This window comes from Chiloscyllium plagiosum, chromosome 3 (assembly GCF_004010195.1).
Source record: "Chiloscyllium plagiosum isolate BGI_BamShark_2017 chromosome 3, ASM401019v2, whole genome shotgun sequence".
NCBI classification, from domain to species: Eukaryota; Metazoa; Chordata; class Chondrichthyes; order Orectolobiformes; family Hemiscylliidae; genus Chiloscyllium; species Chiloscyllium plagiosum.
The window spans coordinates 81,310,460-81,337,818 of NC_057712.1; the positions used below are offsets into that span (position 1 = coordinate 81,310,460).

Here is a 27,359-nt window from a genome sequence, read left to right on the forward strand (position 1 = left end):
TGAATCTCTGCCAGACTTGAAATGGGGGCTTTGAGTGGAGGTAAGGGGGAGGTGTGGGGGACAGGTGTTGCACCTCCTGCTGCTGCAGGGAAAGGTGCCAGGTGTGGAGAGATTGGTGGGGAAAGTCCACCATCTATCTCCACCCTCAAAATAACGCCACACACAATCTGAAGGAAGAACACTACTTTCCGTCTCAGGCGCTAATAACCATACGGCCTTAACACAGAATTCACCAGCTATCAAATCTTCCCACACTCCCAACCTTATCCCAGGTCCAGCCCTCCCTCTGCACCCCACCCCTCTGACTTGACCCAACTTGCCTATCTTCCTTCCCACCTATCCACTCTATCCTTCTCACTGACCAATCACAATCAACTCCTACCTGCATTTACCTATCGCCACTCCATCTACCTTTCCCCCAGCCCCACCACCCCATTTATCTCTCGGTCTCCTTCCCCCGCCCCAGTCTTGATGAAAGGTCGACCCAAAACGTCATCTCTCCTGCTCCTCTGATGCTGCCTGACTTACTGTACTTTTTCCGGTTCATTCGTCAATTTAAGTTAACTTGCAGGTACAATCAGCAATTAAAAAGGCAAGTGTAGTGTTGGCTTTTATTACAAGACAATTTGAGTGTTGGGGTAAGGAGATCCTGTTGCAAACATATGACAATAGTAGGCTCTTTGCACTTCTGGTCTCCTTGAGGCAGATGATATACTTCCCATAGAAGCACAAAAGGTTTACTAACTTAGCTCCTGTGATGAAACAATTAACGTACAAACAAGAATTAAATAGACAAAGGCTATATTTTCTGGAGTTAAAAAAATGATAGACTGATTCAAACATACAAAACTCTTACAGGGATAGACAGGATAGAAGTGGAAAGAAATGTTTTTCTTGGCTTGCAGTCAAATTCCAGAATGTCTTCTGATAAAGATTGATAGATAGTAAAACATCAAGGAATCCAGAGATTGTGCAGGTAAAATGTATTGAAGTAGATTAGCTGTGATCTCACTGAATGGCAGAGGAAAGTCAAAGGGCTGCTCCTATTTCTTTTATTCTAGCCACAAGGATTTCAAACATTAGACTACTCCTCACATATTAACGGAAGCAGGGCCCAATTACCTAAACCCAGAGACCTTTGGTAAAATTTGACACAAATCAAACTGAATAAATAGGTTAGTCAAGTAAATGAACCATCATCTGTATCCTGAAATACTGTAGGCCTCAGGCCCTGGAATATCAGCTACTCCCAAGAAAGATAGTCAATAGCTTATCAATCTATCCTTATTGAAGTACTGAGAGAAGAGAGAAACAGGTAGTTCATGGAGAAAGATGTAAATTTAAAAATTGCTAAACAACTGTTGTAAAGTAACCATAAATAAGATACAAAACAGTACAGGTGATATTGAAACCTATCATTGTTAATGTTATCAAATCACAATCCATCAATTTCAACAAAGATTCTCAGGACTTAGTCACATTTGTGTGTCCCTTGTGTTAATTTAACTTAATTGGTTTGACTCTTTGTTAAAAGATTGAAAGTTGACTCATCACTTCAGAATTTGAGCACAATCTCGGCTTGTTGTGGAGGAGCCGGTGTTGGACTGGGGGTGGGGATGGGGGGCAAAGTTAAAAATCACACAACACCAGGTTATAATCTAAAAAGGTTTATTTGAATGCACTAGCTTTCTGAGTGCTGCTCCTTCATCTGGTAGCTGTGGAACAGAATCACAAGACAGAATTTATAGCAAAAGATTCCAGTGTCTGCTATTTGGGATTTTTGGGTAAACTGTTGATTCCACTTTGTTGGATGTATTATAATTTGGATGCTTCCAAAATTGTGGTTTTTTTTTGCTATGGCCCCATTTTAATGTTTCACATTTGGCAAGACCCCAGCTGGGAAAATCCACAAATTTCTGTTTAAGCAAAAGACTTGCCAGCATCTTTAGCATGCATGACAGTTATTGATTTCCACATAAATATCACAAGAGTTATGGCGCAAATGATCATTTGGCCTATCAGGCAAATTTTGCAGTTTCATTTTTTGACAAATTCTCACTTTAAACAGGCAGTTGTAGTATTAATTTGCTCTTAAAACATGTCAAATTTACATTTCAACAATTCTACTTTTTAAACAATTTAAAGGTCCAATCTTGTGAATATTTAAAATAACTGCATTTTAAAGACCTACAATTCAGCCTCATTTGCAATGTAACATCAACCCAATCCAAAAGATGTATTTATTTTGTTTATGGACATAAATTTGAAATTAGAAGGTGCAAGGATGCCATTACCAAGGAGATCAATGTAAATGATTCTATGGGTGAGCTTGGGTGTTTATCCTCAATTTTCTTCAGATCAAGTGCAACCTAATTGAGGGCAGTGACTATGCTAAGTCAACAAATTTAAGATCAATGTACTTTGAGACCAGTGTTCAAATCCCTACTATTTACAGTATTACATACAGATGTATGAAAGCTTTTCATTGTACTTTATTTCCCACCGTAAAATATACATGACGATAAAATCATTTATTCATTCATTCAGACTCAAATCCTTTTCACAGGTTTAAGTAGATGAACATTAACTCATCAAAAACGATACTGAATAGTTAATTTCACAAAAACTGATCTTGCAACTGATCTTCAGGAAACTAAGCTTAGATAATGGTTTCTGAAGTGTGAATTATTGACATTATCAAAAGCCTTTGAGGTCAATACATGAAAAGAACAGATCTCTGCCATGCAACAAAATCTAAGCCAATTGCAACTCACTTTGCTTGGAGTCAATGCTATTAATATCATGGAATTCTCAATGTTGCTTTAATTATGTTTACTTAGGAAAGAAATCTCAACCACGCAAGAGCCTGGGAAATGTTTATAAACAGAATGAATGCAGATCTGTGTGAAAGTAGTGAGGACCTAAGCCCTTTATATATTTTAGAACTCAGCTATTTTGAGTGAAGAAATTTTTTAAAAATTCACTTATGGGATGTAGGCACTGCTCGTTGGGCCAACATTTATTGTCCCTCCCAAGTTGCCCTTCAGATGGTGAGCTGCCTTCTTGAACTGTTGCAGTCCATGTGCTGGAGGGAAACACACAATGTCATTAGTGAAGGAATTCCAGGATTTTGACCTAGCATCACCATGGTGACATATTTCCAAGTCAGGATGGTGAATGGTTTAGAAGGGAACTTGCAGGGGATGGTATTCGTCCCTTGTCTTGCTAGGTGGTAGTGGGTGTGAAAGGTACTGTCTAAGGAGACTTGGTGAATTTCTGCAGTGAAGTTTGACTAATAAACTCTGAAACAATAATTAATTTTGTTTCAAGATTATTGATTGTTAAATAGATTTACTCTACAGAGAGCAATTATAATCTATTAAATAATTCTACAAGAAATAAAATCACTGCTGGTCTTTGGTAAAGAGAAAAGTGTAAAAGCGCACAGCTCATTAAATATGCCATCATAGCGTTCTATTTGCTAGAAGGTGATTCAGAAAGAAAGTGTCAACAATAAAAAATGCAGTGTATTCCCCACAGTTTGAACAAATCTTCTTATAATGATATGTTTTCAAATACTGTATGTAGAAGATGGGTAATTGTATGGATTTGAAACACGAATAATATCCAAAGTCCTAATATGATAGTGAACCAGAATATTTCTCAATAATTTATTAATGTCTGTTCTTTTGATCATATACTCAACACCAAAGGAAAGACATACAGATCATGTCATGTTAACGTGATTTATCATCTGTAGCTGATCTGTTTGTCTCCAGGAACAATTCTGAAGAATAAGAATTTTCATGATTAAGATAGGAAACATAAATATTTAACCTGTTGATCCTGGAAAAAAAAATGCTTCTTTAACCTTGGGCAACTTAAGGATTTATAATGGTGAGTGATATAAGATTTTATAGTAACATTGCTTGGAAAGTTTTCTTCTCTGGATTTGTTTCTACACTTTATAGAGACAGCTATTAAACATAGGAGAAAAGAATTAATGAAGATACTGCGAGCACAGAGCCAAATAAGTCCAATATTCTAAAGCTAACAATAGTTCACCACATAATGTCACCATGAGGTCACTAGATACAGCTGACAACTATTCTGCACAACTACTATCATGGTATGTCACATTGTCTTGGTGAAGAGAGACTACTAAAGTCCATAGTAAATTGCAAGTAGTGAATGGATTCATAGTTAGGCTTTAATCTAACCAGTGAAACTTAAAAAAAAATTCAATCCAAAACATAGTACTTTTTTTTGTCAGATAGGTTTAAGACAGAAATAAATCTTCCAACATGTGGGCACTAATTACTTGCCGGTCCAAAATAACATTGATTAGATAGATGGTTGAAGAACACTGAAACAGTACAGCATGTTCTCTCATTTTATATGCTTGTCTTTCTGGAGCTGAGTAACAGGATTACTTAAATGAATCTTGATGGGGAGTTGCAATGCACCATTATTAAATTATCCATTTTGTAAATTAGTCATCAACAGGCAAGCCATTCATAGAAACAGGTGGTTATTTAGTCCATCAAGCCTAACCTTTCATTCAAATGGATCAAATATTTCAAAGCCCTTTACTCGTACCACCTCATAATCCGTAATCAGAAATCTATCATCTGAAATTCTATTAGCCTGTAAAAGAGAATTTCACAGGTTCACAACCATAGAAAAAAAAAGTTTTAAAAATCCCATAATCTCAGACCTAAGTGGTCCAAAACTGTGCCTCCTGGTTTTGACTGCTTAACCACAGGGAGCATCTTAACTACATCAACCCTGTCTATTCTTTTCAGTATTTTGTAGATCTCAATGTGATCACCCCTCAATCTTCCATTCCATTAAGACAGTTTAGAATTAACCAGAATTTGTCACGACATTGTAAGGTTTTGTCCACAAGAAAGGAGGTTAAAATTAATCAAAGAAATCACACCTGGGCTCTTACACCCGACATGAGCAAAGGGATTTCATTCTAATCTGGGTTGAATATAAACATCTCAGGAAAATTAGTCTGATAATTCACTGTATGAAGTTCTTTTTTGAAATAAATAATTTGAGTACTGCTGAAAGAACATGGAACTTGTTGAAGCTTTTCATCTTGCATTGATCAGGACTATTAACAGAAAAAACAATATTTCTACCGCATTAGCGTTTCCAGTAAATTTTCATATAATCTCTGGTTATTCACAATATGCAAGGTACTGATTGTACCCAATCTGCCAGTGGTTGCAAAATTCATAACATAGCATTCAACATTAGATGCAATTCTTTAATTGGACATCATCATTTGCTGGATAATTCTGATTGCGTGAACAATTACATTGACAACCAATTTAGGATCATCCATTGGGCTCGCAGTGTGGCATAATCACACCAAGGTGAAGCTATATAAATTAATACTTAGAGGCCTATTCTTTGCAGACATAAAGAACATGTACATGTACTGAGCTAGTTTCAACCCAACAAAATAGATGACAGCCATTCACTGGTTCATTTCTTATAGCACAGCTCTAACCAGACAATTTGTTTAGTTTAAAATGTAAACAAAGCATAACAGTTAAGTGTCAATCATCATTAATGGTTCCATGCTCTACAGTGACATCTCTAACAATAAGAATCCACTGGCTAACTAATCATCAAATGCTTCTCATACAGTTATTTGTTTTTCTCCATCAATTGGTGTTCTTGTGACCAGAGCTGCTTTTAAACTTACTTTCTGGCTGCATGGGGCCTCTGAGGTCCATGCACAGTCGTGAGGTCTGAAACCGGACATCAAGGCAAAATTGGTGTGCTGATGCCGATCATCTTGCTTGAACCTTGGAGTGACTGTGATTGTGCAGTTTAGAGGGAACCTTGCTTGTGACAGGTCCTGAAGACAAAAGGTGTCTTTTTTTCCCAGCAATGCTCATATTTTGTCTGAACAAATACCATGTATGCTTGAGTAATAGTCAAACTTGTTTGAATTTTTAAAGGTTAAATTTATGGGGCAGACTGTTACATGGATATTACTTTTGAGGGTCTGAAATTCTTGCCCGTCAAAATTCATACCATATCAATAGCAGAAGCTCAACTGATCTCTAAACGAAAGAAAACACACATGATAGTAATCTTGAAAACCCACAGTGGAACACAACAGCAAGCAAACTGGAAGACCGGGAGTGGAGTGGAACAACCGGCAGACTGGACAGCTGGAGTGGGACATGAAGGCCAGCACACTGACTCAAATATTGATCTGTGAAGAACTAGGGCTGACTTTTACACATTAGATGTATGGAAAATTTCAGGTTATTTGGCCAAAAATAGGGGTTTGACTTTTACAGGAGATCGACTATTACTTGAGTATATACGGTAATATAGAACGAAATAAATAGTTCTTAAGCCTAACAAGAATTTAACAAAAATATTTATGTAGAATAATTAAATAATTTAGCCCTCCATCTGTTATACACCACCTGTTACTAAAACTCTTATTCATGTTTTTACTGCTTCCAAATTTGATAATTTCAATACTCTCCTGGTCAGCCTCCAATGATCTACAAAATGACCAGCTGAGGCTGCCTTTGGGCTTGGCTTGTATTTTAAAAACTTTCACTCAGTAGCATTAAATTGTGTTAACTAGCTCAAACATGGAGAGCCAAACTAAAGGTGTTCCATGAAAAATAATTACATTTTGTTACCTATTAAACCCACAAAATAAGAGGATGCAAAAACCACATACAGAAAGATAGGCAATAAGCTTACAAAGAAGGTAGAAGTGTTTCGTACAGACAGGAAGGTAAAGGCAATTGCATTTTAAAGGTTTCAGACTCAAGCTGCAAGGCTGAAACCTGAACCCTAATGGTATATCTGTTGTCATTTTCCTCACCCATGGTGAAATTTGCAGATATCTTTGAGGTCTCGGTGAAGGACTGTCGTTTCAAGTCACTCTTGTTTGGCCAGGCACTGTCTTTTTAGCTTGATTAGAGAGAAAAGCAGAGAGCTTGTTTATAAATCCATTTTCTTAGTCTCTACCTTGCTACTCAGAAATAATGTTGATAAAGGTCCATTTGCACATTCTTGTTCAGTTGAATACAGAATGGACAACTTGTCATCACAATGTGAAACTCAACAAAGGTATATGGGAGATGTGGAATGGAGTGCCAGTGCCCTTTTACAACTCTGTTAAAGACAGACATTGGTGGTGGGCAAGTTGTTGGAGGGAATCCTCACAGACTGGTGTCTCACTAACCTCATTGAGTCTCTTGAAAAAGTAACAAAGAGAATTAATGAGGGCAGAGTAGTAGATGTGATCTATGTGGACTTCAGTCAGGCATTTGAGAAGGTTCCTCATAGTAGACTGATTAGCAAGGTTGGATCACATGGAGTACAGGGAGAACTAGTCATTTGGATACAGAACTGATTTGAAGGTAGAAGACAAAGTGTGCTAGTGGAGGGTTGCTGTTCAGACTAGCGGTCTGTGACCAGGGGTGTGCCACAAGGAACGGTGCTGGGTCTAACTTTGACAAGGGAGCCTCCGAAATGTCCATCTTCTTCCTCAACTGAGACTCCCCTGGCATCGTTGGACACAAGCTCTCAATTGGGTCTGACCCATCTACCACACTTCCACCCTCACCCCCACTCTTCTGTCCCGCAACAGCAATAGAGCTCTCCTTGTCCTTGCCTACCATCCCACCAGCATTTGCATCCAGCTATCATCACCCACCATTTCCGCCACCTCCAGCAAGATGCCCCATATTCCCCTCCCCTCCCTTGTCTGCCATCTGCAGGAACCATTCCCTCTGGAACACCTTGGTCCACTCTGCCTTCACTCCCAACACTCCTCCCAAGCCTCACAGCACCTTCCCCTGCAACTGCTGAAGGTCTAACACCTGCCATTTACCTTCTCAGTATCCAAGGGCCCAAACATACCTTCCAAATGAAGGAGCACTTTACTGCACTTTTAACATTCTAGTCTACTGCATTCGTTGCTCACAATGTGGTCTCCTCTACATTGGAGAAACAAAGCATAGACTGGGTGACCGCTACATTCTGCCCGCAAAAATCACCCTGAACTTCCAGTTGCCTGCCACTTCAACACATCACCTTGTTCCTTGGCCCACATCTGTCTCAGGCTTGTTGCACTATTCCAGTGAAGCTCAGCGCAAGCTGAAAGAACAACACCTCATTTTCCACTTGGGAACCCTACAGCCTTCTGGACTCTAGAATTCAATCATTTTAGGGCTTGAACTCTCATGTCCTAGCCTCCCACCCCATACACCAGGTCTTGTTATTATATAGTCTGCCATTACACACTACCAATTGTTAGCCACTAACAGTCCCCATTAACAGCTATTTACCTACCCAGATTGATATCAACTCCGTTCTCTGTCCAACTGTTCTTCCCTCTCTTTGGGCTCTATCCCCACCTATTGTTTACTCCTTAACCCTCCCTGCACTTCTGCATATAAAACAACATTTTCCTAGCTACTATTAGTTCTCAGGAAGGGTCACCAGACCCACAATGTTAATTCTGATTTCTCTTCACAGATGCTGCCAGACCTGATGAGCTTTTCCAGCAACTTCTGTTTTTGCTTCTGATTTAAAGAATCCACAGCTCTTTTGGTTTTTATATAGTGAAGGTATTTAGCATGCTTGCCTTTATTAGTCAGTACACTGAGTATAGATGTTGGGAGATCACGTTGCAGCTGTACAGGTCGTTGGTTAGGGTACTTTTGGAATATTGCATGCAATTCTAGTCTCCGTCCAAGAGGATGGGTGTTGTGAAACTTGAAAGGGTTCAGAAAAGATTTACAAGGATGTTGCCAAGGATTATAGAGAGTTTGAGCTATAGTGAGAGGCTGAAGAGGCCTCATAAGAAAATCCCTCCATCTCTGGGATGAACGTAGTGAACATATTCTGGACTGTCTCCAATGTCTGAATGTCTTTCCTTAGATAAGGAGTCAGAACTCCCTCACAGCATTCTAGGTGCGGTCTAACTGGTGCCTTGCATAGTTTTGGCAAGATCTCCCCATTTTTATATCCCATTTCCTTTGAAATAAAGGTCAACATTCCATTTGCCTTCCCTATGACTTGCTGAACCTGTACACTAGTTTTTGTGATTCATGCACAAGAACCCCAATCCGCTTTGTTTTTTTTCTTTCCACTTACATATTTAGCTACATTTTTCTTTCTGTCGAAAGTGCATAACCTCTCACTTTTCCACATTATATCTCATCTGCCAAGATTTTGTCCACTTACTTAGACCTGTCTAAATCCCTCTGCAAACTCTGCATCATTCTCACAATTGCTTTCCCACCTATTTGTGTGTCATCTGCAAATTTGGCAACAGTATTGGTAACATACTGTCAATAATTATGGCCTCAGCACTAATTATCCAGTTAGCCAATTCTCTATCCATGCAAACATATTACTTCAAAGTCAAGGGATCTTATCCTATTAAGTAGCCTAATGTGTTGTACTTTAAATTCCTTTGGAAAATCTGAAAATTCTGAAAATGTCACATCCATTGCTTCCCTTTTATCTAACCTGTTTGTTACCTCATCAAAGAATGTAATAAGTTTGTCAGGCATGATTTCCCCTTCATGAAGTCATGCTGAATATGAAGGATTATGTTATGTATTTCTAAATTACATTTTTTCTAAATGACGAAAATATTTTCAAGTGACAGCTGTTAAGCTAATTGCCTTATACTAACTTTTTTTTTTGTCTCTCACCCTTTTTGAACAAGGATGTTACGTTGGTAATTTTCTGTTCTTCTGGGACATTTCCAGAATTTAAGGATTCTTGGAATATTACTATCAGTGCACCCATTCGCTCTGTCATTACTTCTGTTAATATCCTAAGATTCGATGCATCGCATCCAGGAGACCATCAGCCTTTAGCCTCATTAATTTTCTCTTATGATAATTATTGTCTTTATTTCCTCTCCCCTACTTTTACCCCTTGATTATTTAGTATTTTTGGACTGCGATTAGTACCTTCTACGTAAAGACTGATGCATAGTATTTGCTGAACCCATGTCCTGGATTTTCCCAGCCTAATTTTGGGGGGCTTACGTTCACTTTGGCTGCTGTCTTCCTTTTCATCTATTTTTAAAAAAACTCTTATCATTTTGTGTAGTATTTATTAGTCTATCAAAGTTTAATTTTTCACTATTATTTGGGGTCATCTTTTGTTGGACTTTAAACTTTCCCAGCCCTCTGGCTTACTACTAAACTTGGTAACATTGCACGAACTTTATTTTAATTTAATGTTATCTTTAACTTAGTTCGTTAACTATGATTATATTTACCCCCTAAGAGTCATGAACTATTTTCTTAAATGGCTGCCATTGTTCATGTACCATTATTTCTGCTAAACTCCGTGCACCCTAGCCATTTCTGCTTGCAGTGCTTTGTAACAACCTTTACTTAAGTTTAGCAACTGTAATTTCCGAACCAAATCCTTCACTCAAACTGAATCTGGTCAGGTGATCATATTGTCCTTTTTGAAAGCATTTTTAGACTGTGATCATTACATTAAATTCAAATGTTGGAAGTTGAATATTAATAATCTATTTTCACTACAATGCTAACATTCCAATCTCCATAAACTTCAGTTGACCAAAACCTCTGTTGGCCTTTTCATAGCTTGAAGCATGACCTTCATTCTTAATTCCCGTGTCTGCTAATGGATCAAGTATCTGTCTGGATCACTGTCTTTCGATGATGGCAAATTATTGTTCCATGACTATTATTCTGATTGAGATCAGTTAACCTTGCACGAACTATTCAAAACTTGAATCTCTATTTCATATAAATTCAAAACAGACTAGATGAATACATTTACTCCAGGTCATCAGACAAGTATTTTATCAGACAATACTTTGCAGAAAGGTTTTCCACTTGGACATTGCAGCATAGAACTATTTTTGATTAACGCAATGCATGAAGTTGTGCCACCAAAAAGACTTAATATTCAGTAGTGCCCATCTTAGTGCCACATTGTCTGCAACAGAACTTTTCTTTGCAATTGACAGTCACAGGAAATTATAGGATTACATTTAATTTTCTTTTAGGTCTTGAAAGTTAAGCCTGCCCTGGATCTTTAAAAATAAATCCAGTTTTCCACTCTCTCACTCTTTTCAAATATCCTTTTAGCTTTTTTCCCTTCTTTGAAACTGAAGGTTTTATATCAGAGTTCTAAACATTCACAACTTGGAGAAGATATTCCTCATCCCAGTCTTAAATGGTTGGTTTGAGACTATGACCTCTGGTCCTAGACTCTCCTATGAGGTGATACATCCTCTCATCATTTAACTGTCAAGCCCTTCAAAAATCCTATTTGTTTCAAATTCCAATAAGTAGAATCCCAACCGGCTAACCTTTGTTCATAAGGCAATCCCTCTACACCAGGGACCATTCCAGTGAACCTTCTCTGAACTGCTTCCAATGAAATAACATATATTTTCTTAAAGTAGGGGATGAAACCTGCTCACGTACTCCAGACGTTGTCTCACTAGCCCTTGTACAGTAGTAAGACTTCTTTTTTCTCATATCATAGTCCGCTAGACACAAGGGCTAACATTTCGTTGGCCTTCCTAATGTCCTGCTGCACTTGTCTGCTAGCTCTGTGTTTTATGCGCAAAGGGACTTGGGTTACTTGTGTTGTAACTTTTTGCAGTTGTCTGCATTTAAATAATATTGTGTTCTTTTGTTCTCCCTTCCAAACGGAGCTAAACATTTTCCACAGTATAGACCATTTGCCCACTTTTTGTTACTAAACCGATCAATTTCATTCTGCAGTCTACTTGCATTCCCCAAGTCACGAGTCACCAACCCCATATCCCTACAGACTACTTCCTGCCCATTAGCCAATTCTCTATCCATGCCAATATACTACCTTCAACACGGTGGGCTCTTATCTTATGGCTTAACCCTTTGAGAGGTACTCTGCTGAACATCTTCTGGAAGTCCAAATACAACACACCTATTGGTTCCGCTCTATCTATCCTGATTGAGACTCTCTCTAAAGACTTCAATAAATTAGTCAGACGCTATTTCCATTCTGGTAAACCATACCAAGTCTGCTAGATTAAATTATGATTTCCCAATTGTTCTGCTATTGCTTCCTTAATACTCAAATCCAAAACTTTTCCAACAATAGATTGTTAGCCTAATTAGTCTATAGCTGCCCACTTTTTGACTCCCTCCCTTTTGAATACGGCTGTCACATTGGCAGTTTTCCAACCTTCTGGTACTGCTCCAGAATCAAGTAAGTAGAACATTGTAGCCATGACAGAGACATGCCACCAGGATGACAGAGATTTAAACCTGAATACTGAAAGGCACAGGACACATACGAATGGCAGGCTAGGAAAAACTGGAGGGGTATATCTGCAACTAATGCAGATATGGGCACAATAGAGATGTATGACCTATGCTCAGGAAACCAGGATATTGAAGTGATCTGGTCAGAGATGAGAAATGTAAAGGCAACAGACCACTTGTGCAAGTTATGCGCAGGCCCTTAAACAGTACCCACACAGTAGAATGGAGTATAAAAAGGAAGTCTATTAAAAAAAAAGCAAAGCGATAATCATGGGAGATTTTAATCTACACATGGGTGGCACAGTGGTTAGCACTGCTGCCTCACAGCATCAGGAACCTGATTTCGCTTCCACTGGGTTTCCTCTGGATGCTCTGGCTTTTTCCCACGGGCCAACGACATGCAGGTTAGGTGGATTGGCCATGTTAAATTGCCCATAGTGTCCAGGAATGTGCAGGCTAGCTATAGGAAATGCAGGATTACAGGAAAAGGGGAGAGGTGGTGGGTCTGGGTACGCTGGTCTTCAGAAGGTCAATGTAAACTCATTGGGTTGAATGGCCTAATTTCACACTAAGATTTCTATGATTCTACAGATGGATAAAATTATATGGGTACAGTGATGAGTAGTTCACTAAATGTCTGCATCTTTAGGAGACAGCGAGAGAATGAATGTGCAGAAAATCCGTTGGGAAATAAATTGGGAAAGATAGGAATGATACTTCACATGAGTTGAGAATCTATAAACAGATATTGATGTGAAATAGGTCTGAATAATTCTCTCTGCTGTTTATGGTGAGATCTTATTTAATAAAATATATATTTAGTGTAATAAACCTATGCTTTTTTGTCATATATATAGGCAAGACTGGCAATGTATTATATTCAGTGACTGACTTTCATGGTAATCAAAATGCAGAAATAAAATTTAAGGGCTATCATGCCAGCTTTCACCCTCGAATTTGACTTGTCTAGTATTACCACCAGTCTGAATCATAGCAATAGGCAAGTGGGAACGTAGAGAGAGTTAACAAATCAGCCATGATTTTGTTAAATGGCAAAGTAGGATTGAGGAGCAGAATGGCATATTCCTGCAGACTAATTCATATGTTTATATGTAACAGTATTTAAAAAAGACAGAGGTGTAAAGTGACCTTTACACTTCCAGAGAGAAAGTCTGGAGAATAAACAATGGAAAACATTCAAATGGCATTTGACTTGTAGGTCAGTCTTCACTGTAGAGGATACAAATAGAAAATTGTGAATAAACATGGAAGAGGGAATTAGGAATTTAAAAACAATAGTCGTTTGATCTTACAGAAATTGAGTATTGCTAAAAAAATGTATTTTGTTTATGCATCTTGCACTCAAGACAAATTTGCAGAAATATCAACTTGGATAAAAAAAAGAGTTTATATTCTTAGAGAGGTGTGCTGATTTTTTTGGAAAGTAAGCTCTGATCTTTGCTATGGAGAATGCCCTAGTTAATGATGTTTGACAGTCAACTGCCAGGCTTCATTTAAATTATAAACTAGGCAGGTTGACTCTGATTTGGTTCATTTCTCATGGCAATACCATCACCCAAAATTTGTCACCTATTTTGTTTGTTTAAAATTTAAACCAAGTATGACAGTTAACTATCAATAATGAGTGCATTTTCCACAGCAACATCTCAAAGAATGAGTCCAGCTGCCAACTAATCAGCACTCGCTTCACATGGTATAACGCTGGTTTTCTTACTTAACTGGTATCCTTATGTATTGTCTTGATTAGTACAAGATTAAAAGCTTCGACAAAATGTCTTTCTTTAAAACTGAACTTAGAAGAATTATAATCAGCATGGAAACGGTACTGAGAAAATAAATAAGGTTGAAGTCTGACAAGTTACGTGGCCCTAATGAATATCATTCCAGGGGTTTAAAGATGCAGCTACCAAGATAAAATCATTGGTTTTAATTTTCCAAAATTCCCTAGGATCTATCAGATTGGAAAATTATGATTATGACTCCACTACGTAAAACAGGAGTGCAACAGAAAGCAAAGAAGGATTAGCCACTTAGCCTAACATCTGCTAGAATCATTTTTTAAGAAGGTTATAGCAGAACATTGAGAAAATCTTAATGTAATAAGGCAGAGTCAAAGGGAAATCATTACCTCGACTGGTGACCATTCTTTTCGGAAGTAACAAACAGTGCACATAAAGGCAAATGGGTGGATGTACTTGGATTTCTAGAAGCCATGTGGCATCATAAGTTATTACACAAAATGTGTGTATGGTGTGGAGAGTAGTGTACTAGCCATAAGATTGATGGAGTGGATATAAATGGATCATTTTCAGGTTGGTAGAATGTGACAAATACTATGAGAGCCTTAAGTATTTGCTAACATGTAAAGATTTGGATGAAGACATTGAACATACTTTTGCTAAACTTGCTGACGAAACCAGGTAGGTAGAAAAGTAACAAAGTTATAGGATAGCTGTCCAGGCTTTAAAATTGCAGCAGAGTAAATATTAGATAGAGGAGGGTTGTTTCTTTTGGAACAGAGAAAGTATAACTGAATTCAGGTGTTTAAAATTACGAGGTGACTTTGATAGAGTGGAGAGGGAAGTCTGGAGAATAAGCAATGAAAGATGGAAGATGAATTGCATGTCGGTCTTCACTGTAGAGGATACAAATAGAAATGTGACAAAGTCAATTACCAGGGCACAGATTTAAAATGAGTGGTAGAAGGAATAAAGAGGACAGGAGGAAAAACCATTCTCATGAAAGGATGGTGGGTGACTGAAATGTGTTGCCCATTTGGTGGCAGAAATATTCAATTCATTTAGAAGGAACCCAAATTTGTACGTGAAATACTGTTACCTGTTGCTTGCAATCCTACAGATCAGGTACTGGAAGATGGGATGACAATTGCAGCTAGTTTGTTTCGCTGAGCCAAATATGAGGGGCTGAATGAGCACCTTTCTGTGCTGCGACATTTTTTTGGTTTGAAGCTGTGATGAGGACACGAGCAGTCTGCAAAGGGATACCGATAGATTAAAGTGAGTGGAAAAGGTTGACATATGAAGCATAATGTGGAAAAAAAGGTGTATGTATCGAATTTGGCAAGAATCAAGATGCATATCATTTAACTTAAGAGAGACCTCAGTAGTACAGAGTCATCCAAGTGTTCTGGTACACAAATCCATAAAAGCTAGTCAGATACAGTAACTGATTGGGAAGAAAAATGGAAAGTTGCTCTTTATTGCAAGTAGATTAGTATGTAAAACTAGGAATATTTTGCTATGATTAATTGTAGTGTTGATGAGACCACATTTAGAGTAGTTGGTTCTGCTATAATGCATGTTTCTTCAACACAAACTGGTTTTAATGCAATTGGAGAATTTCTACCGTTATTTGTAAAATGTGAACTTTCCTTACCTGTACCAGTGATAACACGATTCTGGCACCATTAGTTTAACTTGCACAACTATTGCATGATTTCCTTACAATGCGAAATCACACAAGAACAGAACTATTGTGTTATACCAGAACCATCTGTATTGTGTATAGATGAACTTCTCATTTAAGAAGGATGCAAATAAGAAACAGTTCAAAGAGGGTTCACTGGAAATATGAGGGAAGGCATTAAATAGGAAATTAGAGATGCATGCAATAAGGATAGCAACTGTCATCTTGGGTGACTGTAATTTACATGCAGATTAGATAAACCAAACTACAATGATGTTCCGAAGGGTGATTCCATGGACTGTGCACTTTTTTTTTTGAGACCTATATAATGAGGAATCAAACAGATAACAGGCTATTGTGAACTGATGTTATGGACTAGACCAAGCCCCTTCAAAACATATCAAGGAGATAGCCTAGACCATAACTTTTATCTTATTTAAAAGCAAGCACAAGGTGCTGCGTTTCAAATGTAATTCGATTGATCAAACTACTAGGCTTTAAGGAAAACATGATTTATTCTTAAACCAAGTTTTAAAATACAACCAAAAATGAATCAGCATTACTTTAACTCTATAAAAATACTTTAAATAATGTATTATTTAACTACTACCCATCAACTGTTCTAATATAGCAGCATCCCATAAACACCTTTTGGCAAAGGCAAATTCAGCAAAACAGATTTACACCTCACTTAGGATTATGTGGGTTCCCTTGGTCGGGAAGTGAAGTACTTGAATTCAAAACTAGGGTTCTGAATCTAAATTAAGGGAATGTGAGGATACGAGGTATGAATTGCCAAGGTTGGATTGAGTAACCTTACTAAAAGGGATTGATAATGGATAGTTCATACTTAAAAGAAGAATGCACAAATTACTTTATTCATTGCTGTCTGGCACAAAAATAAGAAAAAAAGTGTGGCTCAACCATTGCTTATAAAATTGGAGATAGTATTAGATCCAAAGAGGGGGCACACAAAATTTCTAGAAAAGGTAGCACCCTGAGGACCGAGATAACTTTAGAATTCAGTGAGAGAGGACAAAAGGTTCAAACAAGAGAAAGGGAAAATACAATGAGAGCAAAATTGCAGGGAAAATACAAACTGATAGTAAACATTTCCATAAATTTGGGAAGAGAAGAAGATTAGTTAAAGCAAATGTAAATCCGTTACAGCCAGAAGCTGGGAAAATTCTAATGGAGAAAAAGAAATCACAGAAGAATGAAACACATGCTTTGGTTCTGTCTTAGAAATGTTAGGGAAACAAGAGCCTAGTGAGAGGGTATAGTTGAAGAAAATCCATATTAGAAAGAAAACACAGGTAGTGCTAGGGAACTAATGGAATTAAAGGCTGACAAATAACCAGAACCTGATCATTTATATTCCAGTGTTCTGGTACACCAATCCTTTAGTATACTAAAGGAAATGACCCTAGCTATTATTGGATGTATTGGTGGTCGCCTTCCAAAATTCAACAGACTGTAGAACAGTTCCTACAGATTAGAGCATCTCCAACGTAACCCACTAGTTAAAAAGGGAGAGGAGAAACAGAATTACAGAGTTGCTAACTTATCATCAGTAATACGGAAAGTGTCAGCATCCATCACAAAATATGTGAGAGCAGAACATTTGGAAGCATTAATTCAATTGGATAAATTCAGAATGGATTAATCAAAGGCAAACAGTGGGAATAAGTGGGTTTCTATGTTCAGCCCACCCCCATAGCATTAGGTATTAGTGATTATATGAGAAAATGTTAGCCAGGAGTGATCTTATTGGCACATTTATGATTCCAAGAGGACTTGACAGGGTGCATGCTAAAAGAATGTTTCCCCTTCTGAGAGAGACTAGAACTATGGAACATACAGAAACATAGAAAATAGGAGTAGGCCTGTCAGCTCTCTGAGCCTATTCTCCCATTCAAAATGATCTTGGTTGACCATCCAACTCAGTATCCCATTCCTGCTTTCTCCCCATACCCTTTGATACATTCAGCTCCCAGAATATCTAACCCCTTCTTGAAAACATTCAATGTTCTGATCACCTTCCATGGCGGAGGATTCCACAGGCTTGCCACTCTCTGGGTGAAAAAAAAATTCAGTCCTAAATGGTCTATTCCGTATCCTTAGATTATAACTCAGGGTTCTGGACACTCTGGTAATTGGGAGTATTTACCCTGTCTTGCCCTGTTAGAGTTTTACAGGCTTCCAGGAGATCACACCTTATTCTTCTAAACTACGTGAATATGGAATATTAAACAATTCAAAAATAAAGGGTCTTGCATTTAAGACAAAGATAAGAAAGATGACTCCCCTCAAAAAGTGGCTTTGGAATGGTCTTTCTCAGAAAGCAATGGAGACTGGGTCATTGAATACTTCCAAGGAAAAGGGAGAACTCTTGACTCCCTTTTCAGTCAGTCAATAATCCTTCAAGGGCAAACAGGAATATGGAACAGAGGCCACAATTGGATCAGCCATAATCTCACTGAATAGCCGAAGGGACTATAGAGGATGAATGGACTATTCCTGCTCCTGTTTTGTACTTATGAGCATATGTCCGTTGATAGAAAATAAATGGGACATATTTCCAGCCTTACATTACAGTTGAACTTCCCGCAGTATTGATGACCAAATGAGAAATGAGAATATGCTTCGATTTTGCTATGTAAAATCTAAATCTATTATCGAGTACACAGCGTGCTGTCATACCAATTCTAAAGGTCACCTCAGCTGAATGAAGATTAATCTCTAAATTGTCAGTGACACAATAGATATACAGAACAACCACGGTTATCTGAATGAGACAGGTAGAGAGTATTTTGCTCAGATAACTGATTGTTCGGACAACAGATGATGTTTTTACGGGACCTGGAGATCTTGTTCAGATAATCTGAAATTTGGATAACTGACATGCGGATAACTGAGGTTGTTCAGTAGTCCTGATACAGAATGGCAGGTTCCTCATGAAGAACATTCGTAAGCCAGCTGAATTTATAATTTCTTTACATGCAAAATATCCTCGATGGATAAAATGGACTTTAGTGAAGGCTTACCATGGAAAGTCTTTAATTATCTCTGTATTTGTTATTTTTTCCAGTAACTGATGTAAGCAGATTTAACATGGTTAATATGAAAGAGCACATTTCTACAGTTTGCTTTACAAGCAAATCATACAAATTTCAATTAGCCTATGGCTCACTTATTAACTAAGCCACGCATTTGCGCACAGATTTTTGAACTTCAGTTAAAAAAAAGACATCCAGTGTAAATGTACTTTAAAAAATCTAAAATATTAAAAAAGGTGGACTTATCCTGTAATCGGAACACGGAGAAAAATAGGGAGAGGAAGGAATGCTGAAAATGTGATCAGAAATTATAAACTGTGTAAGGATATAATTATTATTCAATTAAAAACTCTTTTTTGAAAACTGATCCAAGTGATTTTATTTTAATTAGTCATTTTGAATATTGTATGCATTCACATCAAATGTCTTTGCCAACTGAAAAGTAGCATTAACAAATACAGCTGTAGTAGAACAGGCTAATGCCTTTTAAAATGGCAAATGAAGAAATCTCATATTTCAAACAGTTCAACTTGGTACAGGTACCGCGTCCTAATTCAGCCATCTGTTGGAGGCACATGGTAACATTGTTTTGTTTTTCTATGCAAGTAACACAATACAAGCTCTCACAAACAAGATATTTAAACTACTATAGAACTCAGATCCATAGGAATCAACTTGGTTGTTGAGGAAATCAGTGAATTACAAACTCAATATAATTTCCTGAAATATCTCAGATGTAGTTTGAGCATTTAGTTTCCAGAAGATGGTACCAGCAATTAAAAAGAAAGTTTTTTTTGCCCATAAGTATCATATTAAGAAAGAAGGGACTAGCGACCTGGAAGTGAACCTTTACAGCACAACCTCATTGTAGTCAGAGATGTACAACACGGAAAAACAGCCTTCAATCCAACTCATCCATGCTGACCAGATATCCGAACCTAATCGAGACCCATTTGCCAAGACTTGGCCGATATCCCTCCAAACCTCTCCTATTCATACACCATCCAGATGCCTTTTAAAAAGTGTTGTAATTGTACCAGCTTACACCACTTCCTCTGGCAGCTCATTCCAGACATGCACCACCCTCTGTGTGAAAAGGTTGCCCCTTAGGCCTCCTTTAAATTTTTCCCCTCTCACCCTAAATCTATGCTCTCTAGTTCTGGACTCCCTCATCCCAGGGAAAACAAAACCTTTCTGTTTACTTATCCATGCCTCTCATGATTTTATTACCCTCAAAGGTTATCCCTCAGCCTCTGATGCTTCAGGGAAAACAACACCAGCCTATTCAGCCTCTCCCTGTACCTCAAATCCTGCAACTGTGGCAACATCTTTGTAAATCTTTTCTGAACCCTTTCAAGTTTCACAATATCCTTCCGATAGGAGAGAGATCAGAATCGCACACAATATTCCAAAAATGTCCTATACAGCCACAACATGACCTCCTAACTCCTATACACAATATAGTAGTTCCTTCCAGTTAGCACAGTTTGCACTTTCCTGAATGTTGTACAGAAATATCCATTAACTTGTCAACTAAGTAAATGGATGAGGTCTGACATGAAGAAATTTATGGAGGCTGGTCAGGAAGAATACAAATTATTGAAAAGATCATGCTAAATAGAACTTTGCTCCCAAATGTATTTGGAACCTAAATTCACTTAATTTTGTTTTAGGATGGCTTTCTAGACTTGCTGGTCCAATTCCAAACATGAATTGTGGATGTAACTGAAAAAGGTACCAAAAACATTCAACAGTGTTACAATAGAAGCAAAATTATATTTGTTTTCAAATGAAGATGAAAAGCTCCCAAAATAGATATTCAATACAAGTTGCTATCCACATTTTAAACTTCACTTTCTGGAAGACAAAGATGCGTAAGAATGATTGGTTTAAAAAAAAGTTATAAAATTCCAAAAACCTAGGGTAACATACAATGTATTCATTATGGTTATAATATGCATTACTGAGTTATTTTGTTTCCTTTATCCATGCTATCTGCTAAATGAAAAGATTCATGAATGTCACAGTAATGGTATGGCTGATCACAAGAAGGTGCACAAAATGAGACCACAGAGGAAGGAAATTCACCCTTGAGCTTCTGTCCAATACAAGATGACTGGGAACCTTTTAAACCAAATAAATTTGCATAGTTGCATATGTCCAACTAGTCTGTAAGACACCACAGTTGACAAATAATGTACTATGATATGCTGACAGCCTTCAGGTAATGCTTCACTGATTACAAGTGTAGGACAAAACAAAAAATAGCAAATTACTTATATTAGAAATCTAAGCAAAATGTTTCAAAAAGAAAACACAGCTGCTAAGGATCGATTATTAAAACAGCTGAGAACAATAATACAGCACATGCCCAAGTACCAGTGCGATTGTCATGGTATTCAAGAAAGACTGAAACAGAAGAAGTTGAATTCACAACGCCACACAAAATTTATATCAAGAGCTACTGTATACATGTGACATTGATGGGCCAGTCTTTTCTTTCCCTAGACAAAAAAAATAAAGAAAATGTTTTGCAGAATGCCTTTTGCTCTGCATTTTACTTCTTTCTGTCAAGAATTGGCATTAGACATGCAGGTAGTCCCCAGGTTGTGAATGTGTTCCATTCGCATATCGATTTGTAAGTTGGAACACAATACAGGACAATATAAAACAGCCGTTCATAAAGTACAAGGTAACATCCGCAACTCAGACCTTTAAAATTAATATATTCCTGCATAGGATTGTGTTCGTAAGTATGAGCATTCATAAGTCAAGCAGCCATAAAATCAGGGTCCACCTGGGATATTTGTTGAACTTGAATTTCACGCTGAAGCAGAGGGTCAGTTGCCTTTCCTTTGCAGAGCCAAACTCACATACATCAACTCCCGGAAAATAGGGCAAAAGTGAGGACTGCAGTTGCTGGAAACCAGAGTCTAGATTAGAATGGTGCAGGAAAAGCACAGCCAGTCAGGCAGCATCTGCGGAGCAGGTAAATCGACGTTTCGGGCAAAAGCCCTTCATCAGGACTGAAAATCAGGGGATGGGTGGGAAGGTTGATGAAATTGGAGAACTCAAATGTTGAGTCCTCTGGGCTGTTGGCTGCCCAAGCGGAAGATAAGGTGTTGTTCTTCCAGATTGTGATCTGATTGGCGGTGGCAATGGAGGAGGCTGAGGATGGACATGTCAGACAGGGAGTGAGAAGGGAAATTGAAATGGGCAATGGCCAGGAGGTCAGGCCGGTCTTCATGGATCCAGCTGAAATGCTCGCTGAAACACTCCCTGAGTATACATTTGGTCTCACTGACCCATTTCAATTTCACTTTCCACTGCCTCTCCGACATTTCCATCCTCAGCCTCCTCCATTGCCATAGTGAATCAGACCACAAATTGGAGGACCAACACCTTATCTTCTGCCTGGCAGCTTACAGGCCAGAGGACTCAACACTGAGTTCTCCAATTTCAAATAACCTTCCCCCCTTTCCAATCCAGTCTCTTCCCTTCCATTCCATTCCACCTATTGATCCTTCCTTCCAGCTACCAACCAGATTAGTTCTAAATAATCAACAAGCCAGGTCATACCCACCATCTGTGTTCACATATCATTACGTCACTATTCTGCCCCCCTCCCCACCCAAAACCCTCCATCCCCCACTTTATGTTCAGCTCCCACTACCCGCACTTCCATTCCTGAAGAAAGGTTATACCCGAAACATCAATTCCGCCAACTCCTGATATTGCCTGGCTTGCTGTGTTCTTCCAGCCTCCTGCTTGTCTACTTTGAAATCCAGCATCTGCAGTTTTTTGTCTCTAATGTGGCTGTGAGGCATGGACTACAAGATAAATAAGAGGTTAGGGATTACCACAGTTCTATACACAGCAAGCTTTGTTATAATCTTATTACCGCATATCCACCAGTCTTTTGTTTAATTGGGCAGGTTCTGAGCTTACTCTGACAATTTTTCTGGCATTTCACTGCCAATGAAGTCATTTCTGGAGACGGTACCTCTGCGATAAAGTTATTTATGGTAGCTGGGGTACTGTCAGAATTTCATGATTGGCAAAGTATCTGTCTTCTCTCAGCTGACAGTTATTCTACAGTTATCAACCACTTTTGAAAAACAGTCCATGATCCTTTGAATGCTAACTGTGATGCACAAGAGCTCAATTAGCAGAAATTCAGACTTTCAGTCATCTCAGTTTGAAGTGTTTTCCACTTGTTATAATTTTGGATAAAAATTCCATCCACATACTCATAAAATGTCCCTCCAGAAGACTGCTGCAAAGATTATGCTGAAGAGTACAAAAGGAATCACATACTTCTGGTTCCCACTGCGAGTTGAGTCAAAGTGTTGAGTACATTCACCACAGTCAGCAGTCCAATCACGTGCCATTGTCAAAGAGCTGTATCAAATTTACGGCTCTATCAAAACATTCAAATTTGGCTAAAATTTTATGCGTTTCTCTATTTATTGCGACAAAGACCTTTATCAGGTCAGCTAAAGTAAAATAGTATACAGACATGCCCCATCTGTTGCTTGCAGCATTTCTGTTGTATTAGCTGAAGGGTGAATATCACACGTCAAATGCCTCTGCCTTTTTAAGAGGCCAATTTTGATTCTTGACAGCTCACATTTTGTGACAAGTATTTTGAGTAGAACTTTTTCTCGAATCTGCCAGCTATTGCAAGCAGAGACATTCTTCCGTGGTTGTCCCACATGGATTGTTTACTTGCGCAAAAGAAAAGGACAATCATAGGACCCTTGAACTCTCGTGAAATGGCTTGTTCATCATTCACTGTAATGTATTCATGTAAATTTGACAGCTACATGTAGGCTTGACAAGTTTGTGTATTTCTCCTGGGATGCCACTGGAACATGGAGCTTTCCATGCTTCCAAATCTCTCACCATTTAATAAATGCTCTGCATTTCTTTTTCCTACCAAAGTGGTTGGTGTCATTTTTTTCACATTATACTCCATTTACTATGTTTTTACTCTCTCTCTTAGCCTTTCTAAATCTGCTTGAAGCCTTTCACATCACATTCCCATCTAGTTTGATGTCATCAGCAAGCTGTTGTGTGTAGCACATGAAATGCATAATTTACTAAATTTCCTTTAACTGTAAAAGGATAAATAAAAAAAATCATTCAATGGTTACAGCAGAGGAGTCGTCTATTTGGTCTGTACTGTATATACCAACTCTATGCTAGAAAATTAACCATATAATGCCCCACTGCCTGCTCATTTCAGTGCTGCAAATTTCTGTTCTTCAGATAGTGACCAATTCTATGGTGAAAGTTTTCATTCAATGTGCCAATCATGAGAATCTAGAATTATTATTATTCTTGAATAACTTTATTATACAATGTTCTGCTTTCCATCGGAGTGAGTGGAGGGCTGCGCGTTCCGAGAACGGAGTGAGTGGAGGGCTGCGCGTTCCGAGAACGGAGTGAGTGGAGGGCTGCGCGTTCCTGAAGAAGGGCTAATGCCCGAAACGTCGATTCTCCTGTTCCCTAGATGCTGCCTGACCTGCTGCGCTTTTCCAGCAACACATTTCCATCTCTGATCTCCAGCATCTGCAGACCTCACTTTCTCCTCTGCTTTCCATCTACTAACAGCAGGAAACTGTTTGTTTATATTGTTCATATTTATACAATTTGTTTATATTTCCCTCAAGCATGACATTGAACAAATGTATTTTGCCATTTATGTCATCCCTGGAAAATAATTCACTGGAGGGAGAACACCAAACAAAGCTTCAATATCAAGTTTAGTGCTTTAACGAAAAGGTTTTTCTAGCACATGGAAGTTTGGACACTGAACAATTAAATATATTCTAAAACTGAATATTTATAGATAAGATCAATCATATTTTCATCCACAGGACCTTAATTCCAATTATTTGATGGAGAGGGTGATTACAAAACCAGTTTACTCAAATAAGTCACTTTTCTTCACTGGATCTGAGTTATGAACAGGTAAGAACACAGTCCAGAGATTCTGGCTTTGCAGAGACCTCTGCTGGAATCCCACAATGGTTAATTATTGGATTGGGCTATGCAGCAGCAGTCTACTGTCATTTTATGAGTCTCAATTACTTCAAAATGGTTTGAAACGTTTAGAACTTTAGGATAGTTTTTTAAAATTCATGTTGATTGTAAATTTTAAATAAAATCAAAAATCATTGTATGATTTCAAAAGTCCACACATAATGAAATTCTTGCAAAGTCTAGTATCACAAAATATTGTGGCTAACTGGCCAGGCTGTCATGTTCAAGTTTCACTCGTTCCACAGATGTGTATAACATCTCTCACCAGGTTGATTTTTTTTAAAAAAAGCATTGAACTAGACTTTCTCATAGACTGAGATAGGATAATATACAAATAGGTTTTTTTCCATCCGAAAATCATTTACTACCTTTTTATTTAATTCAAATTATGCTTTCAACAAAGCAGCTGAATTCCATATACACTTAACACAATACATTAGATAAGAACAAATCATGCTCATTAAAAAAATTCAAATTCATCTGTACAAAGGATCAAAACCAGAAGAATTTGTCAGTTGACAAAGATGGAGATGCTAGTGCATTATCAATACAGTTACAGCAAAATTGCAGCAGCATATTCAAAAAAGAAAGCATACTTGAAACATTTCGTTAAATACAGAAGAGTGAAGATCTGTCAAAGTTCTGCATAGCTTTCTTGAGCATGCATTTTTTCCCACAAAAAAACCTGAACTATCTAAACTAAAGATTATTTGGTAACCTACACGTTCACCAATGACATCAAGCTTTCGAATACTAGAAAGTCTGTAGGAGAAAATCTTATACCCGGATAGCCCCTTACTCAAAGTGTATACATTAGCTGCGAATTATATGGAATATAAACCTTTGGTTTGGACACCAAATTGCTGCGGAAGAAATGAAGTCAGTTCGACATCTACAAGGAAATTATTCGAATAGTTTCTGATCGTGTTTATGCTGGGTTTATAAACAAAAACTTTCAAGTAAAACAAGGGATGTAAGAAGCGCATCCCACTTAACCAATTCAAATTTTGTAAGCATTTGGTTGCTCATTGTTTTGTTGGGGGCGGGGTACTGGGAGAAACAAATGTTTAAACATTTTTGTTTAACTTAAAACTACATAATAAAACTCCCCACACTCTCTCAATGCATGACAGTGTGTGAAATTACCAGAGAACATTACACAGCACGGGACGTACCTTTCACTAATATGTTTACAATCCATCAAAATGATCTGGACTTTCACCCATTTCCTTATTCTCTTAAAAACAAAAAAAAGGACGAGCCTGGGGGCGGGGTGCTGCGGACAGGACTCGCTCCCCTTCCCCATGCTGGGGCCTGTTCTGACTCTCTCCCCTGGTTTGGTCTCTCCCCCAGCAGCAGCAATAGCTGCACCAGCCCTCCCCCCGAACAAGTCCGGTTCTCGCCTCACCTCCTCCACATCAATCTCATTGTAGTCGATCTCCTCGAAGTGCAGCGGGGGGTTGTCGATGATCTCCGCCGACATCCCTGCAGCCGGCAGTGGGGGGCGGTCAACCCCAGGCCCCTGGCGCAAGCCGCCGGGCCGCCCGCCGCTCTCGGCCCCTCGAGTTCGCCGCCGCTGTCAAAAGCGGAGTTTGCCGAGGCCCGGCCGCGATTCCTGCAGCGCTCCGCTCCCACCGGCTTCATCCGGCATTTCCGGGGTTAATCCCAGCCCGCAAACATCCGGGGAAGAGCTGCTGACCGCCGGAACTGACGTTCAGCACGGGACACCGGGGTGACAAGTATTGGGGAGAGAAAGAGAAGCGATCTGGAGAATTCACCGTCACCCCCACGGGGAGGAAGAAGGGGCGGGGATATAGACTCCCCACACTGCGCCTGCGTCAAAGCCCCTCCACGCCAACGTCCGCGCGTGCGTGCCACTGATTGGAACGGCTGCGCGTGGAATTTAAATTTGAAAGTTTTTTTTTGGTGTAAAAACGGCCAAGCCGGACCTTGATCTGAAGTGATCGTTTCCTGATCGAGTGTGGACAATGTGATGATGAAGTGAACTCCAAACGCAAACTCCGTTTCTTTCCACAGACGCTGCCGGATCCGCTCAGCAATTTCTGTGTTTTGGTTCCCCAGCGGCCTGAGGTCTTTGTTTTATTGTATTACCGTTTTAAACTTATTGCACCAGCTCGTTTGGTTTCGAGAGGAACCTTTCACGCTCGACTGAAGAAACGACCTTTTGGTTTGGCGTGACCCTGATGATGATGAGCATTTTATTCCAGCAAAACGCTGAGTTTCGGTGGCGGGGTGACTGGCACCATATCCACAAACAATCTAGTGTGGCTTTGCTACTTTTTTAGTGTTGTGGGGGCTGCACCCATCCAGACAGTGGGGAGTATTCCATCACACTCCTGACTTGTGCCTTTTCTGTGATGGACAGACTCTGGGGAATCTGGAGGTGAATTACTCGCTGCAGGTTTCCTCGCATCTGGGCTTTTGTTTAAGGCCACAGTATTTAATATGAAGAATCTAGTTCAGTGCC

General features: G+C 38.8%; 1 protein-coding gene across 3 annotated transcripts in view; it reads right to left on the minus strand.

Annotated features, from left to right (window-relative positions):
- map3k7 (mitogen-activated protein kinase kinase kinase 7) overlaps positions 1 to 26,760 on the minus strand; it is a 151,982-nt gene extending 125,222 nt beyond the window's left edge. For 2 of the 3 annotated variants that reach the window (XR_006310759.1, XM_043685197.1), the window contains exon 1: positions 26,280 to 26,760. Coding sequence is in view for 2 of the 3 variants with exons in the window: in XM_043685197.1 (XP_043541132.1) it covers positions 26,280 to 26,354 (75 nt within the window). In the remaining variant the exon portion in view is untranslated. The remainder of the gene's footprint in view (positions 1 to 26,279) is intronic. The other variant, XM_043685204.1, reaches the window with a different exon arrangement.
- Between the last annotated feature and the right edge of the window lie 599 nt (positions 26,761 to 27,359).